Raw genomic sequence first — 25,262 nt, forward strand, 5'->3', positions numbered from 1 at the left:
TTCTGTAGGAACTCTTCAGCATTATCATTCCAATTAAAGCCACCATGAAGATTTGATTTCACCCAATAAGGCAATAACACACAAGACTAGACAAAACTTTATCAAACTTTTGGAAACAAACTCAGGAAAATCTAAAGGGTTAAAACAGAAATGGTTATACATAATTTCAGCTGTGCTCTTGAAAATACAATAAAATGAGAAGGTTCCAAAAACATTAGATCAGCACAAAAGATAGGAAACAAGTTCCATCTGTAAATTGACAGGGTAAATGGTCCAATCATATCAACCCCGCACACCTGTATGGTACTCAAAACGGTGAACCAAACTTGGGACTCAGTACCATGTGTAAGCAAGGCCCACCTGCTCTTTTCTATTCTCAATGAGATCTTATCTCTCATCCATTTCATAAGGAAAATGACATGTGGTATTGGAGAAAATGAAAAAGAGATGGGAAGTGTAAATCTCACTCATAAGAAATACTAGGCTTACAACGTTGAGATACAAAATTTGTATTATAAATGAAGCGCACTTGATGTGTCATTCATTGACTGCTGCTCTAAATCTAAAATATTAGATTAATGATGGAGTAAAAGAGTCAGCTATTTCCTAACAAGCAGCAGTCAATGGTTGATAACGCATATTTAGTTTGTGTTACAAAAGTCAGCTATTTCCTAACAAGCAGCTGTCAATGATTGCTAATGCATATTTAGTTTGTGTTACAACGTTATAAGCACTAGCATTTTAGTGATTCCATTCAACAATTAAAGATAAAAATATCAAATTACATAAAATGTTCGAATTTCTTAATTTCCAATCACTGTCATCATAAATTGCCTTATTTACATTTCTAATCATAAGTAATTAAATGTTTAGCATAACATTCAAGCAATAATGTAATTTATTGACAAGAAAAAAATGCAAATCATTCACCATTGAAATGTATTCAGCATCCCCCCCCCCCAAAAAAAAAATGTCTAAGATAAGCAGCTAGAACAGTGAAGCTGTTGACTGTTGAACTTTTTCTTCTGGTTGAGGACTACTAGCTTAAAATCATGACATTCGACTAATATGGTACATAGGATAAATCTAGGAAAAACACTTAGTATTCACATAAAGCTTAACATCCTATAACTAAAATATTTAGGGAAACAACTAGAACATTTAAGTTTTCCAATTTTCCTTCATTGCTTTAGTTCTTCTGTTCATTAAAGAATGCCAAAGAAAATAAGTGAGTCATATAATAAACCAAGCTAAGGTAGAAAATAATTGAGTAATATAACAAACCAAGGTAAGATAGGCCCTACATGCTAATAGAAAGCTCAGAGGATCCTCAAACTAGATAAAGCCTCCAGTCCTAGAAGCATTCAGAGCCCTTGCACTTGCATGAGAAGATCATACTTTCCATTAGTAATTCTCTTCGAAATGACAGTGCGACTAATAAACAATTGTAGGTAAAGAACAGGAAAGATCTTACAGTGGTGTCAGACAAATACATTTCAGGTATAAAGATTACCTTCAAATCTCCAAACAAGGCATCCCACAAAACAGTAAAATTCTTGGTAATGCTCAAAATATCTATGTTAACCTCAAACAGGAATTTATATGCTTACACTCAGCCAATCAAACTCCAGATTTCATTTGTGCTTACCCCACTCTGCCAGGCCACCTGACAAAGGTCATCAACACTAATGCATCTAAACCGTTAGAACAAGTAAAAACTAAAATATTTGTATTATATTATGGTGTCCAACTACAGGCAACAATTTAAGCTTGAAGATGGTTTTCAGATATCTGGGTTTGGAGGCGAGCACAAGTTGGGTTAGTACTCAACCTAACCCCACCATGGGCAAGTTGAGAATTTTCTACCCGTACCATCCCACCAAACCAAAGTATCGGGTTGTGAAAAATTAAAACTAACCTATCCAAATTATTTTGCTCAACTCAAACCCACCTTGAACTGATCCAAGTGGGTTGATGGGGGTTGACTAGGTTGCCAAGTTTTTGTCTGCTATCTGATTTAATATTTCCAACAGAGATGTACCTCAACAAGATATATATGGCCAAGATCAAGTACAACCAGCAAGTTTGGTCATGGAAGCTAATTAGTATGAATGTACATAATCTGAGTTAGCATTTAAACACTAATAATGATTAAATAACTCAAGTAACAGGTACTATAGAGAATTGACAAGTAATTAGGAGTACACAGGTAAAATGCTCTTTGGAACTTAATCAACAAAATGTTCCACACAAACTTCATAAAAACAACAGACCTATCCTTCTTTTAAAGCAAGTATCTTTAAGGCATATAAAGATAACAGAATCCAGCAAAGAGGTAGAATTGACAATCAAAGAAGAAGCTTCCTCCACAAAACGTGACACACACATAAGTCCATTTTTGACAACTAAAAAGCCAGTGGTCCTTACCAGAACCATTAAAGCACACGAAACAGCAGTGAAGCCTGGAGCATAGATCCCACAAGTCAATAACTAGAGAAAGCCATATTTAACTGCCATTGGCATGACGAATATGTAATCACCAAATCATTTGATTAATTCAAGAAAATCTTGATAACACCTGAGAACAATAAAATTAAACATGACAACTCTATCTTCTGCTCCTCTTATTATTAATTCTTGTATTGCTAGGAGCACAGTTCAGAAGCAGATAGATAATATGAAAGTTATGTATTTAAACAATTACAAGTGAGACAGCCAGGATAAAAATGATGAGCAATCAAGAATTAAAGATACCATACAGAGCCTATTACAGAAAATGGAAATAAATTGAATACAACTTGATGAAATCAGCTTATATTAAATTAAAAAATATATACCCTCCAATAATAGGATTGTTTGAGGGAAATAAGATCATTATTGCCAAATTTGAGCCCTCTAAAACTATGCTCAATGTTCATCAAACAAACTTACAAATATAATTTAAACCATCAAAAGAGGCTGAGTCAAGGTACTTTGCTCTTTATTCTTGACAAACACATACTCTAGATGCTATGATAATGAACAATAAAAAATACACTCAGTGTGTGTTATGCACGTTTGATGAAATGATCAACTAGATTTAGCATAAAATGCATCGTTTATGGAACATAAATCCAAGAACAAATGTGGCTTTAAAGTATTCATTTAAGTGACACAAACTTTATTCTGTTATGCACACAACCAGCAGCACCATCATTTAGAATGCCATCATATCATCAATAACCTTCTTTTAATGATTACCAATTTCTGCAACCTTAATTTAACGAAGGCAATTTCAAGGAAAATAACACTTTCCACATGATTTTCTGATATTGAAAACCAGAAAAAAAATTACTAGAAAAATTGTTGTAATGACCAATGATAAATGTTATCAAACAATGATAGACAGCAACTGGGCCAGAGACATGGTCAATAATAGTTCATGATTAGTTACAGTCATGGATCACTGTCGATATTGATTGTGCCCAAAAATGTTGTTGATGATTGTAAGGACAAAATGTGGAATCAATAATGTCACAGATCAATAATAATCACTATTGATGGTGGATATTAATAAAATTCACTAACATTGACCAAAATGATGATGATTGAATGGGAACAACAATGACCACCAGCGGTTATTTGGCAACTATAAGAGTTTCTAATACAATTTCAAAAATAGGTTGTATATTTGCAGAAATCTGACTGGAATTTAAGCATTGATATTTCGTTGACTCTCAAATATTTATTTCCCATGTAGCACCAGAAAAAAACAAAATATATTCTCTCATGCAAATCAGTTAGAGTGAAATAAACAGAACATTAATTCTATTTATTTTACCATTTCCCTTACCACCACTGCTGCCGCCACAGCCAACATCACCAAAGCGCAAAACCATTAGACTTCACTAATCCTACATCCCAGTTATAATCACTAACGTTTTATGCCACTCAACCCATTGGAACTCAAAAAAACTCATCTACAAAGAAAATCAAGAACAACACAATTCCCATCCATGATGCTTTAATCCTATAGTGGAGTTTCTCATACAAATGGTAGTTTTCTAACCAATAATTTTATGATTACAAGGCGATTGAAATCTAGATATTTCACAAGCTTCAACATATATATTTAGGAAAGTCTTGAAAAGGAGAAAATTTCAGTCCCTAATGCTAGGTTCTCCACTCATATCACACAATATCAAGTTCTAAAACTTTAAACGGTAAGTGGCAGATATGTACAAAAAATAGCAATTCAGCTGAAAAGCTACCAGTCATTTTCTGAGAAGATGCTCTCACACAGCTTAGGGAATTGAAACCACAAACAAGTTTTCGACCTTAGGGATTTATCAATAGTTTGTAACTAACCCCAAAAAGACATTTGTTGATGAGTGTTTTTATAAAACTTAGCTTAAGATCTATTTCTGTTATACTAGGAAATCCTCTTGGTCTCACTAGCTGGTCAGTGAGTTTGGACCTCTCACCTCCTGGTTGGAAATCAAGAGTATTCCCCATCGAGCCAACCTAAGATTAATATGAAGATCTACTACTGGCATGTTCTTCATTTTTCCTTGTAACCCCTCCATTTTTGTTAACTTAACCAACTATGTTCTGGAACTATAACATTATAGACGAACCCATACAAAATGAGTTGCTAGAGTTGGATTTTGGAATGCACATTGATGTAGAAAATCTTCTCATCAGTCAGTTTCCCGTTTTGAAGATAACGTGACAGAAGCCCACCATCACAATTACCGAAATATCAACTCTCATCCTGATTCTTTTGAAAAAGAACTCTAAGAAATTTCTTTTAGTTGCTCATTCTAGAAGGCACTTCAAAGTATTGGTTCCGAGCATCACACATACAATCATACTCAATTCGATGGAAGGTAATTTCTAACTATAATTCCGTAGCTCCTAATTGTAAAACCCATGTCGATGAAGGATACCCTATTCCCACATATCTCACACACAGGTAATGGGTTTCATGCTCTCCAAACTCTCCAGAAACATTTCCTGATTGGTGTCTGCAAAAATAATGAATCACAAACCAGATACAATCATTTCCTAAATAAAATTGGTGTCTCCCCTCATTCTAATCATAAGTAATTAAATGTTTAGCATAACCAGATACAATTTCCAATTTCCTGATTGGTGTCTCCCCTCATTCTCAACCGTAACCGCAACCATTTCCTAAATAATTCATGGTGGAATATGAATGCCAATCCAGGAAATACAATCAAGCAAGAAAGTACATTCCAAGTCCACCTTCTATCGTTTACCTACACTCAAGAGACCAATTAAGTGTCATTTGTCTTGTGGATCCACATACCGTGCGCTTCTTGCTAACAAATAAGGAGCTGTGATCCTAGGTCCCCAACTCAGGGCAGGTAGAACTTCTAAAAACCTGAACTTTTTTATTTCACTAGTCCACAGATTTCATGTATACATTCCCTAGATCCAAAAATGAACTAATCATTAGTTTTCAATTCAGGCACATAACAAAATATTGAATGGAAGAAAACATTAAAGGAATGAACTTTGTAGGGCACATGATATAGGTTATAAAGAGAATTAAACTGAACTAAATTTTAATATTGATAATCACCCGAAATGTATACAGAACAGGAACATTATCAACATATGAAAGAAACTATCAACATTCAAGCAGTTCTAAACCATGCAAGACATTAGCGTACTTTTGGAGCTCATAATCGTTCCAAAATGCTTATCTTTAATCTTCAAGAACGCATGCAATGTCAGCAGGCTATCCGATCCGGCTTGGTGGCTCTTCCCAACGACCCGCTCCACACCCAATGCCTTGCAACCCGATCCAATCCCCCATATAAGCCCGTACAAAACCTAATCAAATGCTTCACATCATATACTTTCTCCCCAAAAAACACGCCCACTCGAGTCACAAACTCACTCAATTTCTCAGGCAAGACCCGCTGTGTCAAGCATTTAACCAAATACCCGAAATCATAGGCGCTGTGGAAGGTCACCCATGTAACGTCCTTGTTTAACACAAGCCCTGACGACATCAACAATTCAGCAAATCTTACCGAGTCGATTCCAAATTCACGATTCTTTTCAAAATCAATACCTTGTCGTTTCAACAGCTCAACCGAATCGAGAGCGTGGGCGTGACGCGCGATATCGAAGTCCTTAAAATTGAACTCCCAAATATAATACGTAGAACCCGACCCGAGATCCGGAAGATTCCCTTCCTCGTCCGATAAGGTTAAACCTATTTGGATCAGATTTAACAGATCCACATTTGCCTTGAGTCCATTGTAATTCGCAGCCGGGTCACGGTGACGGATGTTCGAATCGGGTCGGACCACGACGCCAGGGAACTCCGTGTCCATTGAGATTATCGGATATCTGTCAATTAAAGCTCTGATCCTTTCGAACTCGGAGATCAAGTTAAACTCAAATACCTCTCGGATCACGATCCAAGACTTCGGAGGCTGCGGCGGCGGTACGTCTGACATGGCAAGAAATCTTGTCGGATCCTGATCCAATTGATTCAATTCTTGAAAAGGCTTTAATTTTATTTTTTTTTTAGATTTTTTATTTTTTAATAATTTCTAGGGTTTGGTCTCGAGTTTGAGGAAATTCGCAGGAAGTGAAGAGACTACTTTTTTTATAAAGAGAGATGGCGACGTTGGGGGTGGGCCGGTTTAATTTTCAAAGGAGGTAATTTGGGGTAAATAGTAACTTGTGTTTTCTGGTGAGGGAAGGTATAAATGTCGTATTGCGATAAGTACAAGTAAATGAAGCGTTGATGTGCGGTGTTTTTGCCACTAATCCACTGGGTGCCTGTTTTTAATATTGTTATTCTTGCGCGAATTTGGGAGGAGGAGGTGGAGTGGAGCCCACAATTCTCGATGTCGAATTACGCTAATGCCGGTGGCTATCTGAGTGGGTTGTTCGGCTCTTTTTGGGTTTTTCAGCTTAGAGTAATTATGCTGATTGGTTGCAACTAGAATCCAAATTAAATCAAAAGAAGTTAAATAGCAGACTGCAGGCTAGGTGTTTGTTAAATTGATTGACTGAGGATTTACGCAATTGGGTTAATAATGTTTGAAATGAGATAAAGATTATAATATAACAAATTGTTTGATATATAGTTCTTACATTGGGCAAAAGCTATGCTACCCTCTTTATATTTGTATTGGCATGAAATGAAACATCTCCTTGTTTTTACCTTTAAATTGGGTCTAGTCGTGATAGAGTTGGACATGTGATAAAACCTTCAATGACGTAAAATAACAACTAGTACTCATATATTATTTAAGTGCATCACCTAAATTTGTGTTATTATCTTTCAATAGTGTTAAGAAGTGTACGACGGTTCACATAATAGAAGATATTTTACCATCTTCTATTTAATTTTCTCTCTCTTTTGTGGGTTTTTTTTTTTCTTTTTCAGAATTATGAACAAGATGATTCAATTTTGGTTGCAATTTTTAATAATAAAGAAAATAGAATTTTCTACAATTTAAAAAATATTCTGAATTCCATTAACGAAGAGTGTGGTAGAACCCAAAAACGAAAAAAAAAAAAAGAATCAAAAAAATTTTTTTTTGCCATTTAATATGTATGAAAAGCGGCAGAATGGCCACTTGCGGATGCTTTTAGATGTTTTTGTAATAAATTCATAATCCTGTTCAAACATGCAATGAATGCATGCAAGAGCCAAAATTTAGAGTAGTGATAAATTAAAAATTATATGCTAGTTAAAAAAAAAAAATTTAACACTTATTAAACATTGAAAAAGAAAAATTACAAGTATGATGTTTAAATATTATAAAAGGTACATATGATAATTAATAATAGGGTCAGTCTACCTTGCAGATTATATAACTTATCAGATTATACTCACGGTCATGCCGTTGGATCCAAAAACAAATACCTCTATAAACACTAACTAAAACAGTGAGCTAAAATGTTGTGGGCAAAGCCGCTGAAGGAAGTGCTTGAGAAGCGATAAATTTCGTTTGTTTTTGTTCTCTTAAACTAAAAAAAAATACTTCAGTTGTTTCGTAACGTGAAAACGCATGCGGTTGTAAGCTCGTTTTGTTGTGTTTTAAGATAGGGATGAACAAAAATAGTGAGGTGTCAGCCAGTCACTTGATAGGAAAGAACGAAAATCGATGACGAAATTGAGAACGGATGAGGTTGAAGCAAAAGTAAAAGTTCGGCGATGCCGCGGCGGAACCTGTTATTGTTTGTGGCGACTTGTTTTGAGTTTACACATACAATATACATATGCAAAGCGTATTTTTAGAACTGCCTTGGCATCATCTGGTCATATTCAAGCTTATTTTCAAACTTTTCATCTCAAGTCATTGTCGGTCGATTGTCACAAAGCCTTCAATCCGGTGACTTTGACACGATAGACCCAAATAAGTAAATGACTAATGAATTATGAATTACGACTTATGATTGAAACTGAGTCGTATACTTTTCAAACCGTACTGCCCCCTGTTTACTTTTTATCATCAAGGAGCCAACTCAAATAATAGTGATCAGCTGCATCATATCCCATTGGGGGATCAGTGTTACGGATTCCACAGCCCCCCAAAATGAGAGCTCCCCACACACCCACTGGACCAGCCTCTCAACTCAAATAAGCATACACATCCATGTAATGGGGTCCTGTAAGTTACAGTGTCAGTAACTTGCAATGACCCCACGCATGCACAAGTCAAATAAACTCACTAAAATTTGACAAAAGATTCTCTGAGTTGCCTTCATGAAAAATAAATTTTGGGCAACAATGAATAGCATGACAATTGGCTTTCAATCAAATTGAGGCATGTAAGAAGCTGGCAATTGGTCAATTAAAGTACCCTCATTCATATCAACTGGGACAAAAACCTTACTACATTCAGAACATAAACACGGTACTAGTAGTATGCCACTTAGGCATGATGTTCCATGGCACATTACAGGAATAGGAAGGCTTATGCTTGCCGGTAGCATTCCGTAGCAATGTATAAAGCAACAATTTTAATAATGCAAGCATCCAGTGGAGGGGCGGAAGGAAAAAAGGAAAAAAAAAAAAAAGAAGAAGAAGAAGAAAAGACTTCTATACAGAAGCGCAATTAGACCTTAAATACTACTAATGATGGATTTTTCTATTTTTAAATATTTGACACACAGAAAATCCCATTAATCAAACAGCATCCTTCCATTACAGTTTGAAAAAAGAAAAAGAAAGAGACAAAACGATGATGAAGCCATGGAGATGTAATTGGAAAAGGCCCTTTCAGGCATTTCCTTCTATGTTCTTAACATCAACAGGATGAACACAGGAATACAATCTATATATTGCATATTGTAATATGCAATAAGCCCCATGATACCTATATGATCTTAGAAGCTAGAAGTAGGTACCCTCAGGAGGTTGAACCAGCTTCCGATTGTGTGGGGCTGCCATCTCCTTTTTCAGTTGTGTGAGTATATCCTCCATGGTGTACTCTCGCTGCCAATTCACAAGAAGTCCAAACTTTTTAGGTTCCACCTGCAGCAATTGCATTTCAACAAATTCCCACCTTACAACCAAATTATCCAGAAGCTAAAAAAACCAAATGAACAGAATTCAGATCAAATAAGAACAATACCACTCCAGTTTCATGGTTAACACAAGTCATGTTGATTCGTGAATGAAAACGAACACTTGGTGGCTTCTCTGGATAATCTTTATCACAGAACAGCTTCAACTGATAAATTCTACCTTCATGTACAGTCTGGGGCCCAGAAAAGAAAAAAGGAAAGTAATTAACCATGCAAGCTATTGAAACATGACAAATACTCCAAAAAAAATAAATAAATAACAACGCTATCTCGCTTTGGGACAGGTTTTAGATTACAAAAAATTTTCAACAACACAACTGTATAGACAAATGCAGAGTTTCCGACATATTTACTGAATGGGTTGTGCTTTTCTCCAAGTTCGGTAATTTGCAATACTTCAAAAGCACTGACCACACTTTATCTCATGAATAGACAACCAGAACAACAGACTTTTCAATATCTGCCACAGAGTAAGAATTTTTTCTTTCATGTGTACTGTCAGTGTGGCATAACTCAAAACCTATATTACATGCCAACGCCGAGCCACCATTTACAAGGATACTTGAAACTCTGAGGACCCAGGATAAAGATGGCTAAATATAACAATTGGAGTTGCCATGAAAAGAGTAATATGGACCTCATCGATTGTGACCACTCATCCTTTGTACTTCCAAGAACATCAAATATTGAGGCCTTAATGACCTACACATATACCAGTTAGAAGCCACATTCCTTGCCTGTTTGAGTGAAGCCCAGGAGCTCATGTACTGTACATCAATGTACAAGGCATACTGCCTTAAATAGTCTATGTATGTAAATTATGGTCATAGATGCAAAGTTTTGTCTGATGGAAAAACTTAGGACATACGTAACCACCAACTAAACGAAACTATAATTACATTGTGAGGACCGATAATGGTGCCAGTCCAAGAGCGCATGTAAATGTCATCTCCATCATCCATTCCATAGCTGACAGTGCCATCTCCAATACCCTTTTCTCCGCGTTCAAGTTCCTCCAACAATCTGAAGTTCCGAGGGACTGCACAAAAATCTTCAATAGTTAGTAACACCAATAGTGTGCAGTGATAATACACCAGGAAATTTTTATGGAAGTCCTAAATTGTCAAGTGCTTTCAGTCATTAATAATAATAACAAAATGCATATGGTCCAGAGTTCAAGAATTTTATACAACGTCATTAGAGAAATAAAATGTACATGGTTCGGTTTATAAGTGAAAACCACCAAAACATAGAGAAATTTGTGTAGCAGTGAGAAATTGCCCATCCCATACAATGCAGCTGTTCAGGAAGTTATAACTAAAAAACACGTCACAGAAAATCCTATTAAATAAGCACCTGAAATGATTCTTCAAAGATTTACTTGATTATGAGAAAGTAAATGCAAAGATAAGAAGAAGAACATACTAATAAGAATCCATTTGAGCTCAGCCATAGATACATGATAGCCTGGTCACTTTAACCAAAACACCATTATGTTACAGCCCTTTGGAGTTCTTATCTAACTCTTTATCATTTTTGAAGTGCAAAAGTAATATAATATGTAAGATCAAACATCAGCTTGAGACACAAGCTTTCTGTAACACAGACCCATCTATTTTAGCAAACTTCAATTATTTCAATCAACAAGTAACACACATTTTGTTTATTTGGCTTCCTCAAAATACTAATCAAACATCATGACCACCTAATTATCAAAATTTACAAAATTATCCAATGAAGCTTTATAGCATTTAATCATCCAACTGCAAATACTGGCATTTATAATACAAGAGGAAATCATTCACTAGTCAACCTACAATGGTTAACAAGTGTAGAGGTCAAAAACGCAGTTACTTTTTACTTAGATAGAGACCTAGAAAAAAATACATACAGGAGAAAGCTTCAACTGCAAAGACCCAGAAAGTGAATAACTTCATAGGACATAGCACATGGATACTGTTCTCTATTACAATGAGAATAAATATCACTTCCAATTAAGTATCTTATCCTCTAGAATCAAATCAACAAACCACAAAGTAAGCACACGTACGAGTTACATGATCTTTCCATATGGTGGCCACATATTTTATGGGCATGTCTAGGTATGCCACCTATATGAGTAAACTCTCCCAAACTCAAAAGGAACAAGTCACCATCAAGCTTCATTATCAAACTACAAGATATCAAATAAGCTGGATGTATTGCTAACTTCAAACACATATAAATAAACATTAAGATCATCTACGTGTTATATGATCTTTCCACAAAATGACTAATAGGACCAATCTCATATGAGCATGTATTGATCAGCAACCAACAGCAGTACGGGCAAAATCATCCAAAATCAAACAGGAACAAGTCATCATAAAGACTCATCTCAAAGTTACAAGATTGCAAACTTCCAAAGAACCTGTTTTAAGAACAACTTGAAAATCTTAATACACAGCATATGTGCAGACTTCAAATAAAAAAAATCAAAATGAATGCCAACAGACATACACACACATAAGCAAAACAAAATTACAATGAAACCATAAGCTTTAACATTTTACGAACCATCGCATACAAGATTTGATAAAGGCCCTGTCAAAAGAATTTCTTCAACTGACTAAACATACTAATTTTCTTTTAGTAAGCGAAGCAACACTTTTCTAAGCAAAGCCATTTCATCAAGTTAACATTGTAAACGCTTATCAAGTTATTAGTTAGGCGACAATAATCAAATAACATTAAACATATTAACTCAATTTCACCATAAACGTATTAGGTCCATTTAACAATCAAACGTACCAAACCCAGATGCATTTATGCTAAAAAAACAAAAAAAAAAGTTCATAAGACTCCACAAAACCACCCAAAATAAAATTTAAAAAATAATAAAAGCAGTAGTTACGACCCACATGTGAATCAGACAACAAGAACAAAAACCCAGTACAAGAAACACAACAAAACAAGGAGAATAAGTCAATCAAGTGCATAAATAGATTGAACAAAAAGGGCAAGATCAGAGAAGAAACTGACCCACGACACTGGATCCTCCTGAGCCTAGCGTCATGGTTGCGATTTTGATGATGGGTAAGCTGAGATCTAAGAGAGAAAGAAAGGGGGAGAGGGGTCGGAGGAAGAGAAGAGAATCTTTGAGGAAAAGATGAAGGCAAGCAAAGACGAGAATAAAGAGGGGAAATTGAGGGCAATTCAACTGGTGCTCAGTTGCAATATATTATTATTTAAGATATTTGGTTGGGTTGATGGGTCTTGGGTTGTATTTTGGATTGCACTGATAACGTTTTCATCCCTCAAATTTCCTTTTATCTCAAAACTAAGCGCATAACGCGTCCATTTCTATCACGTAGGTCCCTCTTTTTCCTATTAACACGTCAACTTGTCAAATCATTCCACTTTATAGATTAGATGGAATATGGGAATAATTGAACAAGAGTTGATTAAACGGTATACTTCAATTTACTCTTAGTTACAAAGATAATTTTTAATTTATTTCTTAAGAGTGTGAGAATATAATTTATCTCCGTTTATTGTTAAGGAAATAAAGAAATTAATCAACTCACCCCTATTTATCATTATCTTTTGAATAAAAATAAATGATAAATTGGGCATTACATATTTCAAAATAAATTAAAAATTACCATTCTATTTTCGTGATGAATTGAAGTTTTTCCTCAATTAAATTTTAATCTATCCTATAGAAAAGTAGGCTTTATGTAGATAGCTCACGGTTGGACTACTGTTGATGGGCTTAATTTTAGCTATGCTAGGCTTTACGTAAAGTAATAATATTTCATGTGCCCTTGAGGATGATACATTGACACTAAAAATTTAATATCATCAATTCTTTATTAATTTTTAACGTTTATAGATATTTACATTATTTTAGTTGTAATATATCCCACCCCTTCCTATTTCAAATTTAATATATCTTTTAAATTTAACCAATTGAATTCACGACCTATAACTCTTTGAAGATCACATGTTTAGAGGTATATTTGGTTGATAAATTAGTTCATGTAGGCACATGTCTTTCCTCCTAATACTTAGTAGAACACCTCTCTCTATATATTTATACAAAATTTATACCTTGAGCACACACAATGGAGCTGTAGGTAGTCAAGTGAAATATAATCCATAAAATAATTTGATCTATGGATAGTACCAAAGTCATGTACTTTCTATCTTGTGATTGTATGAATATTCATAATTATTATTTTTACAAGGTGTTTATATTTTTTCTCTAATCTTTTGACAGTTCACTTTTAGGTTATATATTTTGTTATACTTTTTACTATTATTTTTTCATCAATTATTTAAAGTTTTGTTTAAAGAAGAATGTTAAAAAATGTTATTATTCTATGAAAAGTCTAAATACGTGCGATGATAGTATAATATGAAAGCATAATGATTAATTTACTTTGTTTTACATGAAAAAATATATATGTTAAAATACCTTCAGAAGGTTTTTCAAATGAGATTGACATTTTCTTCCTTTAATATCGAAAAATGATTTCTCCTTCTTCAAATAACGTCATATTATTTTTATCTCATTATTATTGAAGAGAGTGGAATATTATAACTACAATATTAAAAAAATGGACGGTAGTTACATTTGATAAGAGAAGAATTTGATTAAAATAAAATAAGTTTATTTATATTTAAAGAGTTTTTTGGAATAGAATTTTTTTTTTAATTTTTATATATCACATAAATAAGTAAATAAACATTTGAAGAATAAAATCAAATTGAGTCTTTTTGAAATATTATAGTATTTATTATGTCGAACCTAAAGATAAAAAGGACGAATGGAAGTAAGCATTTATCTTGCCAGATGGGTTCTCATATCTATTCGTTTTAAAATGATTGAAATTCCGTTTGTTAATTGCAGTGCGCTAAATGACGGTCAAAAGTCAATATTGGAGGATACTTACTTTGGTTGTAGCTTCTTAGCTCGGGACTTAATTTGTATAGATGAATAAACTATGTCATTATTTAATAAAATATAGAAAAATAAGGACTTATTGCCTCAAATTAGAATCTTCATTTTTTTTTTAATTTTGTATTTTTTTCTTCATTAAATAGTCTTTTCCAATTATTGGTGGGTTAAAAATTAAACATGGTTCGGTGACGGTCTGGTGGTAGACAGTGCTAAATGACCTCAACAAAATCGTTAAGCGGCCCCTGATGTAGTTGGTGCACCCTAAATAATTTAGTTGATAAATGGATACTTTCTCATCTCTAGTTGAACGCTTATGAGAATATATTTTCGAGTGAATATTTTATATGTAGATTTTTAATTAGGCTTCTGTAGACCTATCTGTAATGTACATATTATTATAATTTTTATAAAAAAAAAAAGTCAAATTATATTGATAATGAAGGATTATTCTTTTGAAAAGAAAATATTAAGGCGCAAGGCCAATAATGAACAGGTGTGGGCATTCTTTGAAACTCGTATGTTTTTTTTTTTTTTTGTCTTTTCAAAAAAATTATTAGAATATGAATAAATTTCTCACTAATATTAATAGTGAGAGTAAAATTCGGAACTAGTCTCGAGAAATTTATGATTTGTATTATAAGTACAGTTATTTTATTTGGAGTCTCATAGCTGATTTCAAATTTATAATAGGAGTAAATATTCAATCTAATCTCAGTAAAATTTTGGTTTCTGTATTTGTATTTAGACTAATGTGAGATGCCGTTAATCAATAATATGTCCGTGGAGTAATTTCTCCTTAGTAAGAAATAATTTCATCAATGATCGTACGGCTACAAAGAGTCCAGACGTGCCACGTGCACATACACACCATCGTCCGATAAGCTAAACAAACTTCTTCCCGAAGGAATGCGTCGAAGGTTATAAGGAACCAAGTTCCGCCAGTTGACCATAAGGCCAGAACAACGACCAAAAGAGTGAGCTAAAACTGTTAACACAAAGGCTGAAAATAGTTCATCTTCAAATCACACTGCTATTGGCCTATTGATATTTCCTGAAATCATTTTACTGGAATATAGGTATAGGGTTCCTGAAATCTGGGAGGGATCTTCAGGTTTGTAATTTCTGTTATCAAAATATCTGTATTGTCATTTGGCTATATTTTTATGCAGATCATCTGTTTGATAAAATTCGTAAGAGAATCAAGTAAAAGAAAAACGAACACTTTCTGCAACATGTATGTATACAGAGATTAAAAACTTTATGGGTACTTTTTCCTTATGGAATTGTTAAAATATTCGACTCTTGTTGCTTTCTTTGATTAAAAAAAAAAAAAATAGCTGCAAATTTCCAAGCACGATTAGTTTCAATGTCAAATGTATTCCATAAGTGATTCATTGAACTGATATTTTTTGGGGCTTGCTCCTGTTGGTATGTGAATCTGCTTGACTAGATCGTTCCCAGCATGGATGCTAATAATAACATTTAGTTGGGTACACTTAGTTTTTCAATTGGAAAAATGAAGACTAAGTAATTAGCTGTAATTGTTGTTGGAATGAGCTGCATTTGCATTATAATTGCAGTGTTAGAGAGATGAATGGTGCATCTTCCAAGTTTGCTACTTCATTAAAAAAAAATATGCATATGTACATATTAGCTGCTAGAATAGAGAGAATCATGCCCTATGATGAAAGAAGGCTATAATTATTTTTTTAGTGTGTTTGTTTTGTAGAAAATGAAGTGTAATTTTTTTTATACTGTGATTAAAATATTCAAGAATCACTTTAGTTTTCTCACACTATTTCTAGATTTTTGGGTCTGCTTGTGGGTAAAACAAGTGAATTTTTTCTTCCAAAATGTTTTGGTTGCAGATGTCTTTGTATATTGGTAATTTATCATCTCACACTTGTAGAGGTGAACTTGAAAGAGTCTTCCAAAGGTTTGGATACTGTAATGTCCGGGTGAAAGATGGATATGGGTTTGTGGTATATGAATCTGCTCCAAATGCAGAGAAAGCTTTGATCACACTACAGGGAAGGGATATCTGTGGGCAGCCATTAACTCTTATGTGGTCTAATAAACAGCCCAGGCCTTATAAAAGATTTTCAAAGGCTGCTAGGTCCTATGAGCCACTATATGGAAGGAGTTCTAATAGACGAGAAGATTATACTGATAGAAGATTGCATTCAAACAGCCGAAAATACTACAAATTTGGTAGAAGGGTTAATTCTGCTGATATGCTTGATGGAGACACTAGCTACCATCAGGACAATATTAAAGATTACATCCAGGAAGAGCATTGTGAATACAGAGAAGATTTGCCTGATGAAGGTGTGAATGATAAACCTAAACCGGTGGACAATGACAGATGGGCTGGACAATTACAGGACCAACCTAATGGCAACAGCATTGAAAATGGTATGGAACTAGACCGGTATGAATGTTACCGTGGATCTGATAGGAGGGATGAGCACAAAATCCATCACATTGCCTATTCTGATGGTTCTCATGTTCAACAAAGCTCTCAGGATGTATTGACGAGGGGTCATCTTTCTGAGGCACCTTTAGACCCTTCTAATCATTCAAAACCCCAGCTAACTTGCTACAGTTGTGGAGGCTCAGGCCACAAAATGCGAAATTGTCCCAGGCAAATTACCTCACAAAGAAAGTTCAAGAGGCTTGGGCATAGGCATGATGATGACATTAAAAGAAGCTGTAGAGCTGAAAGCAATTTGGAAAGATATGAAGCAGGTTCTCAGAGAGAGCAGCGGCCTTATAGGGACTCTATATCAGTTAGTGGACTTGGGGATGAGGGGAAAGCTTCTGGTTCTGGAAGGCATCAAAGGCTGATAAAGAATAGGAGCTCCAGTGAGGCAAAGGAAGGTGTGAGGGCCAGAAAGGACCATGAAGCGAAGAAGCGAAGGAGGAATTTTGGATCTCCAAACAAACACAGTGAAAAGAAAGCAAAAAGGTCAGTTTCATTGTCTCTTCACTCTGACTATGCTGAATCCGGATCACACTCGACTTCTCGTTCTCCGAAACCTGTTCCAAAGTTTGGTTTGCGCTCTAGATCGAGATTGGCATCTTCTAGATCATATTCTTTTACTTCTAATTCAAGGTCCAGTTCAACACCTCACTATTCTAGATCCACCAGCTCTAAGTCTAGATCAAGATCGGACTCCCATAAATCCTTGCCTTTATCTGAGTCCCTTGGCGAGCCTTTACCATCCTCACCAAATAAGGAGCAGTCTAATCTGAAAGGAACTTCAGCTAAGACTGTTATTCCTGAATCTAAGGAAATTCTAGTTGAGCAAGCTCTACCTTGTGACGTTTCAGAGACTGCTGAACTGGAAAATAACACATTGGTGGCGAAAAGTGATAAGGTGGTTTCATCCTCCGAAGTGGAAAATGATATGGATAAAAACCAGCATATGCAGAGGGATTGGAATGACAACCTGATGATTTCAACGTCACTGCTTGACATAGCTAATCACAGTACACATCCGTCTGAGAAAGACACACTTAATGCTAGAAGTCTGTCTTCAGAAACCTTGAAAGAGACAATGGAACATCAAAATTCTGATGTATCGGAGATCGTGCATAAGCCATCATCAATTAAGAACTCTAATTCAGAAGCTCCTGTCAGTTTGCACTCTGCCTGTTCAACAAGCATATCCTCTGATGAGATGTACATGGTTCTGAAGCATTATGGCCTGGAACTTGATGAAAATGAAAGGAATTTACCTCCACAGGCTTATTTTGGTTCTGCTCGCTTATGGCCTTGGGAGATAATCTACTATAGGAGGTTGAAGAAGGGCCCTATATCAATTGAGAATTATGCCAGGCGAGTTGCTCAGAATCAGGAATTTGGAATTGTTGATAAGTATGTAAGAAGCAGTAGTGGATGGGGAGAACTTGGTCAGGACTAATACTTGAAAGATTTTATGTATGATAGCATCTTAGGTTTTTGCTCGACCAGACTCTGAGTATGTTTGGAACCATCTTGCATTTGGAATTGTATTTTTTGGACTTCACATGCTATATTTCTGGTGGATTCTCAAGGAAGCTTTTAACAGGTAACGTTGCAGATGCAGAGTATATTCTATATGGTTATAGTCCTTCGCAAACTGTTTGAATTATGTGAAAAAGCTCTAGTCCTATACTGAATCTTGAGCAGTGTACAAATTCTTAATTACATGAACTTGAGGGGGAAAAAAGAGAAATTTGTTTTACTGTTTTGAGACTACTTTTAAGTTTATTATCTATCTTAATTGCTGCAATTGTTTATTAGCTGACAGGAATTTTTCATATTAATGAAAGCAACTTATCTGCTCAATGCTCAACATATTTGCCTACATGGTTCTCAGTGTTTGTGACTGTGTCTTATTTTCAAAAACATTTTGTGTAGAAATATCATTTGAAGAAAATGTGCCTTCAATAATTTGATATCTTAACCACCATGAACATTGGACTTAAATCTGTCTGTTGCAAACTTCTTGCTGACTCTATTTATTAATTGATAAAAGTTGCTTTGGCTTAGCTTTTTATATGTTGTGTCATGTGCTTTTGATGTGGCATGTATCTAATGAGTGGAGTAGACCATCAAAATATTAACAAAAAAACCAAGGACAATAATTATTGATTTATTAGGTTTCTCTTATTGATTTTACTATTAAAGAGGTTCGTAAAAAGTTGTGATTTTTAATATAGCATGAGGTATATATGCATATTGTATCCGATCTTACAATTTTGTATAAATATTCTTCAATTTCATTGATCTAGCAATAATTCGGAGTCAAGCTGTGTGACGAAATTCATACACAATAATGAAGTTTTTCTTGTATGTGGGATACCACTTGATAATTTTAACAGTAAGGGAAGTACATTATTTAGTAAGAGAGGTTGAACATAAGAAGAAACATTGAAATGAAAAAGGAAAATAGCTTTCATCATGTTGCCAGTAGTAAAGCAAAAGAAGATTCAATACTTAGCACTTATAAGTTTTGACCCATGTGCCTGAGTGTCAACAAATTTTCATCTTCACTATATATATATATATATATATATAATTTTTTTTTGTTCCTCAGAACTTTTTTAGTCCTGTTTCTCTGTTCCCCTCTCTCTGGGGTTGTAAGGTTCTGTTTGGTAACTGGTTGCTCTTTGATTTCGGTGACATGCTAATTCCATGGTTGTATAGGTGAAGCAAAAAAGCATTCAACTTATTGCTTCTGTGTGGGTATGGATTCATTTGAGAGTCTTTGCTCAACTTCTTCAAAAGCTGAGGGTTGATCAAATAGTCATTTGACTTACATCCTGTAATAACTATTTTAGCTGTCATATGAAAAATTTGGGGGTAGAGGTTATCAGCTGCCAGAGACTTTCACTAGATAAATGACATTGATTTAAATAATTAGGTCAACTTAAGCTACATTGATTTAAATAATTGGGTCAACTTAACCTATGTAATTCTTTTCATCTGTTCTATGGTTTTGAAAATTATGTTAGCCAGAGATGAGAAAGAACCCTGAATTGAAGCCCCAGGTATAAATTGATAAAATTGCTTCATATTTTGTGGTTCATGCAATGGTCAAGGAAACTGCCATCTGATGTACAATAAAAGACAGTGTGGCTCAGTATTTTGCAGCTGCAAATGACCTCCATAGAAATTGATTTTAGTTTCATTCTTGTGATGCTGTGGTGACTTGTTTAGAGGATGAATGTACTACTTCATCACAGACAGGGGGTTTGAAAAGTTACCGTTCAATAATGCACATGGCATTTATCTTAAGATTTTCAAGATCTGGTGATGTGATGCAGCAGGAAACAGTAACATCTTTATTGGGTTTTGGGGTTGAAAGACATTTGCATAACCTGAAACCAGTACAGGAATGATTAATGTTGTTTAATTGATGTCCTTTATGGGGATTTTCCCACTTCATGCAATTGACTCTGAATTTATTTTCGAGCCTCTTAATTGATTGCTTCTGTGAGATATTCTAATTGAGCAACTGATGCTGGTTTTGTTTACTTGTTATATGTGTGTATTCTAGATTAAGGGAGTTTGGCGTGATTACTTAGTAGCTGCACTCTGCTGCAGGTTGACAATTGGACAAAGGAAAAAGTAGCATAGCCTTCTATTGTTTCTTATCTGACTTAGATAAATATATTATTACTGTATGTTCTATTTTTCAGTCTCGTGCCTTTCTGACTCAATTGATCATTTGCGGGCCTTCTGGTTGTGTGTCTATCAGGAAAGTTATGGCTTTGCTGGACAGTTAAATACATGACTCGCAGATCAATATATGGGCTCATACAAGGTAGAATCTTTTCTAAACCTTATGTTATCCTTTCTTTTTCTTCTCCCTAAATAAAAGAGTTTGATGTGAAAACTCGAATGTTAACGAGGCATATCGTTTTAGTAACATTATGTCAATCGAATTGATCATGAAACTTAATTAGTCTTATCTATTTTTAAGTAATGTACAGCCTTGATTGAAAAAGATGTAAGTGGAAGGCAGTCTTGGTAAAATATACACCTAGATACTCGCAAATGGTAAAGAGGATTGCAGGTTGTATGCTATATCTTGTTGATAATGATTTGTTGCAGTGTGGAGTATGTCCATAATATATATATATATTTTTTCTTTTTTTGAAAGGAGTGTGTTCATAATTGAGCATGAATGAATATACTCAAACTGATTAAGTATAGAATGATTGTGACTGGCTTAATATTTTTATGCAAGTATCTTGCACTGAAAATCTTCTAGGATTGATTTATATGAACGGTGTCTCTTTTCCTGAGAGCATTTTGTTTAGGCATTTGGCGGTATTGGTTAATTAGCGTTCAAGAAGAGGGGGAGAAAAAGAGAACAAGAGGGGGGGGGGGGGGGGGGGGGAAGGGGGACATAATATAAATTTATATTATTCTAAATTTAGTTGACAAGATTGCCCCAACTTAGTTTCATAATATGCACACTTTTATCCCTCTAATTTCTTTTGAAGAATGCCCCCTTTCTTTTATTTCGCGCTCTTTATGTCTGCTAGTGTCTGTCTGCATGAACTTACAAAGGTTCTGACAAATCACTGGTTCTTTGAGTCCTCATGTGTGCATGTGAGAACATATGTTGTATGCTTTTCATTGTTTTATGAAGTTTATTTGAACTTACATTACAGCATTTATATAAACAACATAGACAATTAAACATCTGTCTATTATTTATTGTCGTTTTCGTTTGTTCTGCTTAAGTATCAGTATAATGTCATGAGGTCTTTTTTTTTTAAAAAAAAAATCTTCCTTATGCTTTTAAGTATGAAATTGCAGACCTAATGATGTATATGTTTGTATGAAAGAGAGAGAAAAGGAGGCATGTGGTGTGAGTGAAGATAGGGGTTGGAAAGAACGCAAAAGACTAAAACAGAATTGAATGGGGAGAAGATGGACAAATGTGATAGAATAGAGAAGAGAAGCACTTACCAATATAGAGATGGCACCAGAAAGGTGGCTTTTAGTGAATGATGAGAAGAGACTGTGAAAAGGAAGGCAAAATAAAGATTCAAAAATACAAGGGGGTTGAAGGGGGAATTTAATTTTGTATTTATCATCTGACGTAATGCTCTCATTATTCTCAACCGTCTCAATTACTCTTGCATTTATGTGTTATTAATTGTCTTTCAATCTAATATAGTCCCCCTTTTTCAATGCATGAACTACCCAACTCTCTTCCCCTTAGTTTACGTATTTACCCCTATGCTTTTCCTAAATATAACTTCTTTGACCTATGTGTAAAATATTTTCCATTTATATATTTTTATATCATTAGATGTTAATGGAAATTAGATTCTTTTTATATGTTCTTAGATAATTTTAGTGATATCTATCTAGTTCTGCCAAGACCGTTACTGTTGTAGATACATTGTGCTTGTAGTCTGAAATTGGTTCTCTCTTGTGAAGGCATTTCCAAACTCACCCTTGATATATATTTAATTTACTTTGTTGACATTGGAATAGAAAATCTATGTGCTTATGATTATACACATTTCAACTGAGTTGTCATTTCTAGTGAGCGGTTCCTGATGCAGAAAAAAATGAGTTTTAAGGTAGCTTCACAGCCATTTGATTTTGACATTTCATAGTCTTTTGGTGGAATGTATGAGTCAAAATAGTTTGGTCCTTGTTACCCTTGTTCTATATGCCAAGCATGTGTGGGCCAAAGCCATCCCAATGCCATCTTATATAACTGCCTTTTTTTAGTACTTCTGTGACAGATTTTACCCATATTTTGGGATCAGGTAAATTCTCTGATTCTTCACTTTTCTTTTTTTGTACTTTCAGTTTCAGTTTGAAGTTTGAACCGAACTTTGTGGGACTGTTGCAGCAGCTGGTATGGCTGGCTGGTCAAATGAAATGGATGTAAGGTAGTTCTTACCCACAAAATAGAACTGGAACCAGAAATCAGCTAACTTGCTCATCAGAAAATTTGGGCAGCTGCAGTTAAACCAGTTTTCATAAACTTATGCTAAAGGGAAGGAAACTTAACCTAGAGATTAAAACATACTCCATTCACCGTGCCCATATGGCCATATTCTACTCTATATGATTAGCAGAAAGGGATAAAAACAGAATAACAGTGCTATTTCGACTCCATCTATTTGCTCTTGTAATATTCTTATTTATAGATTTTTTTTTCCCAACTTCTTTTTTGGTTTTTTTTTCCCCAGCAATTAGAGCAAGAAAAAATGGTGGGGAAATAGCACACTACCTAGACCAAAGAAAGTAAGACAAAAGATTATAGTAAATCCTAGCAAGAACGATATAATTAGCTGAAGACACTGAGACCTCCTACTTCAGCTCCTCCTTGTCACGCGGGTATTGTTGTTGCTGTTGTTGTTTTTATCATGGAGAAAGTCCAGCAAGACAGTGCTCTTGCATTTTGGGCATTTGGGATCATCCTCTGACAGCATCACATACATAAGGCACCTGGGGCAACCTACCAGCACCATGGACGTGGCCTCAGGGCTGTTTGAGTATTGAAGCATGTCTTCTTGGTTCTCTGACGACACGCAGGAGCTTGGCGGGGAGGTTGGCGACACTGTAGCCGATTGGCTTGGTGACTCCATGTGTGGGTTTCCCCTTGGAGGTGACAGGTTCAGCTTCAGGTCTAGTTTTGGCACGTTTCCATTTCTGCGACTCATCTTTGCAGTATGCACACACCTGTATATCCCACCACCTGCCTGCAAGGAGAAAAAAAACAAAACAAAAAAAAAAGGTTGTCAATGATCATTCGGTGACAAGTCAGTGTCAAAGCAGAGTAACTCAAAACCAAAAAGTGTTTTTCTTATTACCTTAAGGTAAAAACTGAAAAGTGCTTTTGCCAACCTGGGGTGGGGGAAAGGAAGAAAAGGGTTCTTAGTCTTCTAAGAAATATGAAGGGAAAACAAGAGTTGGCTAAAAGCTTAAACCAGCACCATTCATAAACAAAATAGTTTTGTTGGTGTTGGTGGGATGAAGCTGAAAATGGGATTATATATAGTGGGGAATTGAAAGGAGAGAGATGGGCTTTCTTTAAAGCTTAATTTAATTATAATGAAGAGGTGGAGGGTGAATGGAAGAGAGAGAAGGAAAAAAAATAAAGAAAAAAGATAATTGAATTGAGGTATTGGTAGAAGAAGAGTGAAAATTTGAGGCCAGGAAATGTATTAATGGTGGGCAAAAATCCCTAGGAGTATGCAGGAGGAGCAAGAGAAAATTGGGTAAGTGAAAAAAATATTATTGCAATTACAAAGTGCAGCAAAAGCATTCATTCATTCATTGCTTTAGGAGTCGGTGTTTATTGTTTTGTTTCAAGTATGTGAGTGAACCCAACGGCTTTTATGGCTAATACCCAGATTTTAAAAATACCAACACCAGCTAAGAATTTAATATCAAACACCAACAATTTAATTGCAACCAATCAAAAGTTGTATAGCAATTAAACCCCTGCAATTTAAATGCCCAACTATAAGCCTTCTCAGCAAAATTGAAATTGAAATTGAAATGGCAACTCACTTAACAGAAGTTAAGTGTCATCGAAAAGAAAACACAACAATCACTGTAGAATCAAAACCATTGGAACACTTTTTTCTTCCTCTTAATGAGAGTCCTGTGTGACATTTAATATTTTTGAAGTTAATTAAAGGCTCAGTGATATTATTTGTTAATTACCATTGACTTTTAATTAGGTGACCATGCAATCAGCATCACTTATACTGCCCATGTGGGAATATTAATTGTATTTAGAAGAGCGTTTCATTTGACATTTATGATTTGATACTGAATTGAATTTATAATTAGATGGTGCCAAAGTTTTTCAACTCTTCTGATTAATTTGATTGCTTTACAGCTACCAAGGGTTTTGAGGTTATTATTGATAAACTAAGAAAATTTTTTTGGGGGATTTCTCGACCTTACGCGCTTCATATTTATTTTGTAGTAACTCAACATTGAATTTCTGTGGGTCAGAGTTGAGAACGTATTTTGTAACATGTTTTACATATTTTAAAATATAAAATATATCATCTTAATGAAGTCTCCATCACCTTTAATCCTGTAAATAGAAATAAAATCGGCATGCATATCAAAATTTGGCAAGCAATCTGGTTGCCCAAAATCATGGTGTCGATTACTCTCTGGCTTTTTAAAGATTGCCCTTGTTCTTAAGAGGGATCAAATCATAAATTAAATCTCCCAACACGGAAGAAACAAATTTTCTTTCTC

The 25,262-nt window shown here is 34.9% G+C and overlaps 3 protein-coding genes and 1 pseudogene across 5 annotated transcripts; 1 reads left to right on the forward strand and 3 right to left on the reverse strand.

The window, feature by feature from the left end:
• Positions 1-5,553: 5,553 nt before the first annotated feature.
• LOC18038469 lies at positions 5,554-7,045 on the reverse strand (annotated as a pseudogene).
• A 1,778-nt stretch (positions 7,046-8,823) lies between these two features.
• On the reverse strand, positions 8,824-12,839 carry LOC18038470 (ubiquitin-conjugating enzyme E2 variant 1D). The gene is made up of 4 exons (XM_006430041.2): positions 12,589-12,839; positions 10,467-10,606; positions 9,615-9,740; positions 8,824-9,514 (listed from the first exon to the last, which is right to left on the reverse strand). Exons 1-4 carry the CDS (start codon positions 12,620-12,622, stop codon positions 9,374-9,376), a joined length of 441 nt encoding a protein of 146 aa, XP_006430104.1. The 5' UTR covers positions 12,623-12,839; the 3' UTR covers positions 8,824-9,373.
• Positions 12,840-15,478: 2,639 nt separating this feature from the next.
• Positions 15,479-23,264, forward strand: LOC18038471 (serine/arginine-rich splicing factor 4). 3 transcript variants are annotated; one of them, XR_002904880.1, is made up of 5 exons: positions 15,479-15,623; positions 16,381-18,585; positions 20,761-20,826; positions 22,842-22,924; positions 23,228-23,264. XR_002904880.1 is itself a non-coding variant. In XM_006430042.2 (2 exons), exon 2 carries the CDS (start codon positions 16,381-16,383, stop codon positions 18,436-18,438), a length of 2,058 nt encoding a protein of 685 aa, XP_006430105.1. In that variant the 5' UTR covers positions 15,479-15,623; the 3' UTR covers positions 18,439-18,845. The 3 variants fall into 3 exon arrangements, 1 of the variants encoding a protein (XP_006430105.1); XR_002904881.1 differs by having other exon boundaries at positions 22,842-22,919; positions 23,228-23,241; XM_006430042.2 differs by lacking the exons at positions 20,761-20,826; positions 22,842-22,924; positions 23,228-23,264 and having other exon boundaries at positions 16,381-18,845.
• LOC18038475 lies at positions 23,187-24,517 on the reverse strand. The gene is made up of 2 exons (XM_006430043.2): positions 23,852-24,517; positions 23,187-23,740 (listed from the first exon to the last, which is right to left on the reverse strand). Exon 2 carries the CDS (start codon positions 23,699-23,701, stop codon positions 23,354-23,356), a length of 348 nt encoding a protein of 115 aa, XP_006430106.1. The 5' UTR covers positions 23,702-23,740; positions 23,852-24,517; the 3' UTR covers positions 23,187-23,353.
• Positions 24,518-25,262: the final 745 nt, after the last annotated feature.

The sequence above is a fragment of the Citrus clementina genome, unplaced genomic scaffold (assembly GCF_000493195.1).
Source record: "Citrus clementina cultivar Clemenules unplaced genomic scaffold, Citrus_clementina_v1.0 scaffold_6, whole genome shotgun sequence".
Lineage (NCBI taxonomy): Eukaryota > Viridiplantae > Streptophyta > Magnoliopsida > Sapindales > Rutaceae > Citrus > Citrus x clementina.

Bases quoted from the DNA above. Each gene is read 5' to 3' on its own strand.
- LOC18038470 (XM_006430041.2), bottom strand. From the start codon at position 12,622: ATGACGCTAGGCTCAGGAGGATCCAGTGTCGTGG. The intron at 9,741-10,466 runs GTAATTATAGTT...TCTGGGCCCCAG, and splicing joins CCATTATCGGTCCTCACAAT to ACTGTACATGAAGGTAGAAT. The intron at 9,515-9,614 runs GTATTGTTCTTA...CAATTGCTGCAG, and splicing joins TTAACCATGAAACTGGAGTG to GTGGAACCTAAAAAGTTTGG.
- LOC18038471 (XM_006430042.2), top strand. From the start codon at position 16,381: ATGTCTTTGTATATTGGTAATTTATCATCTCACACTTGTAGAGGTGAA.
- LOC18038475 (XM_006430043.2), bottom strand. From the start codon at position 23,701: ATGAGTCGCAGAAATGGAAACGTGCCAAAACTAGACCTGAAGCTGAAC.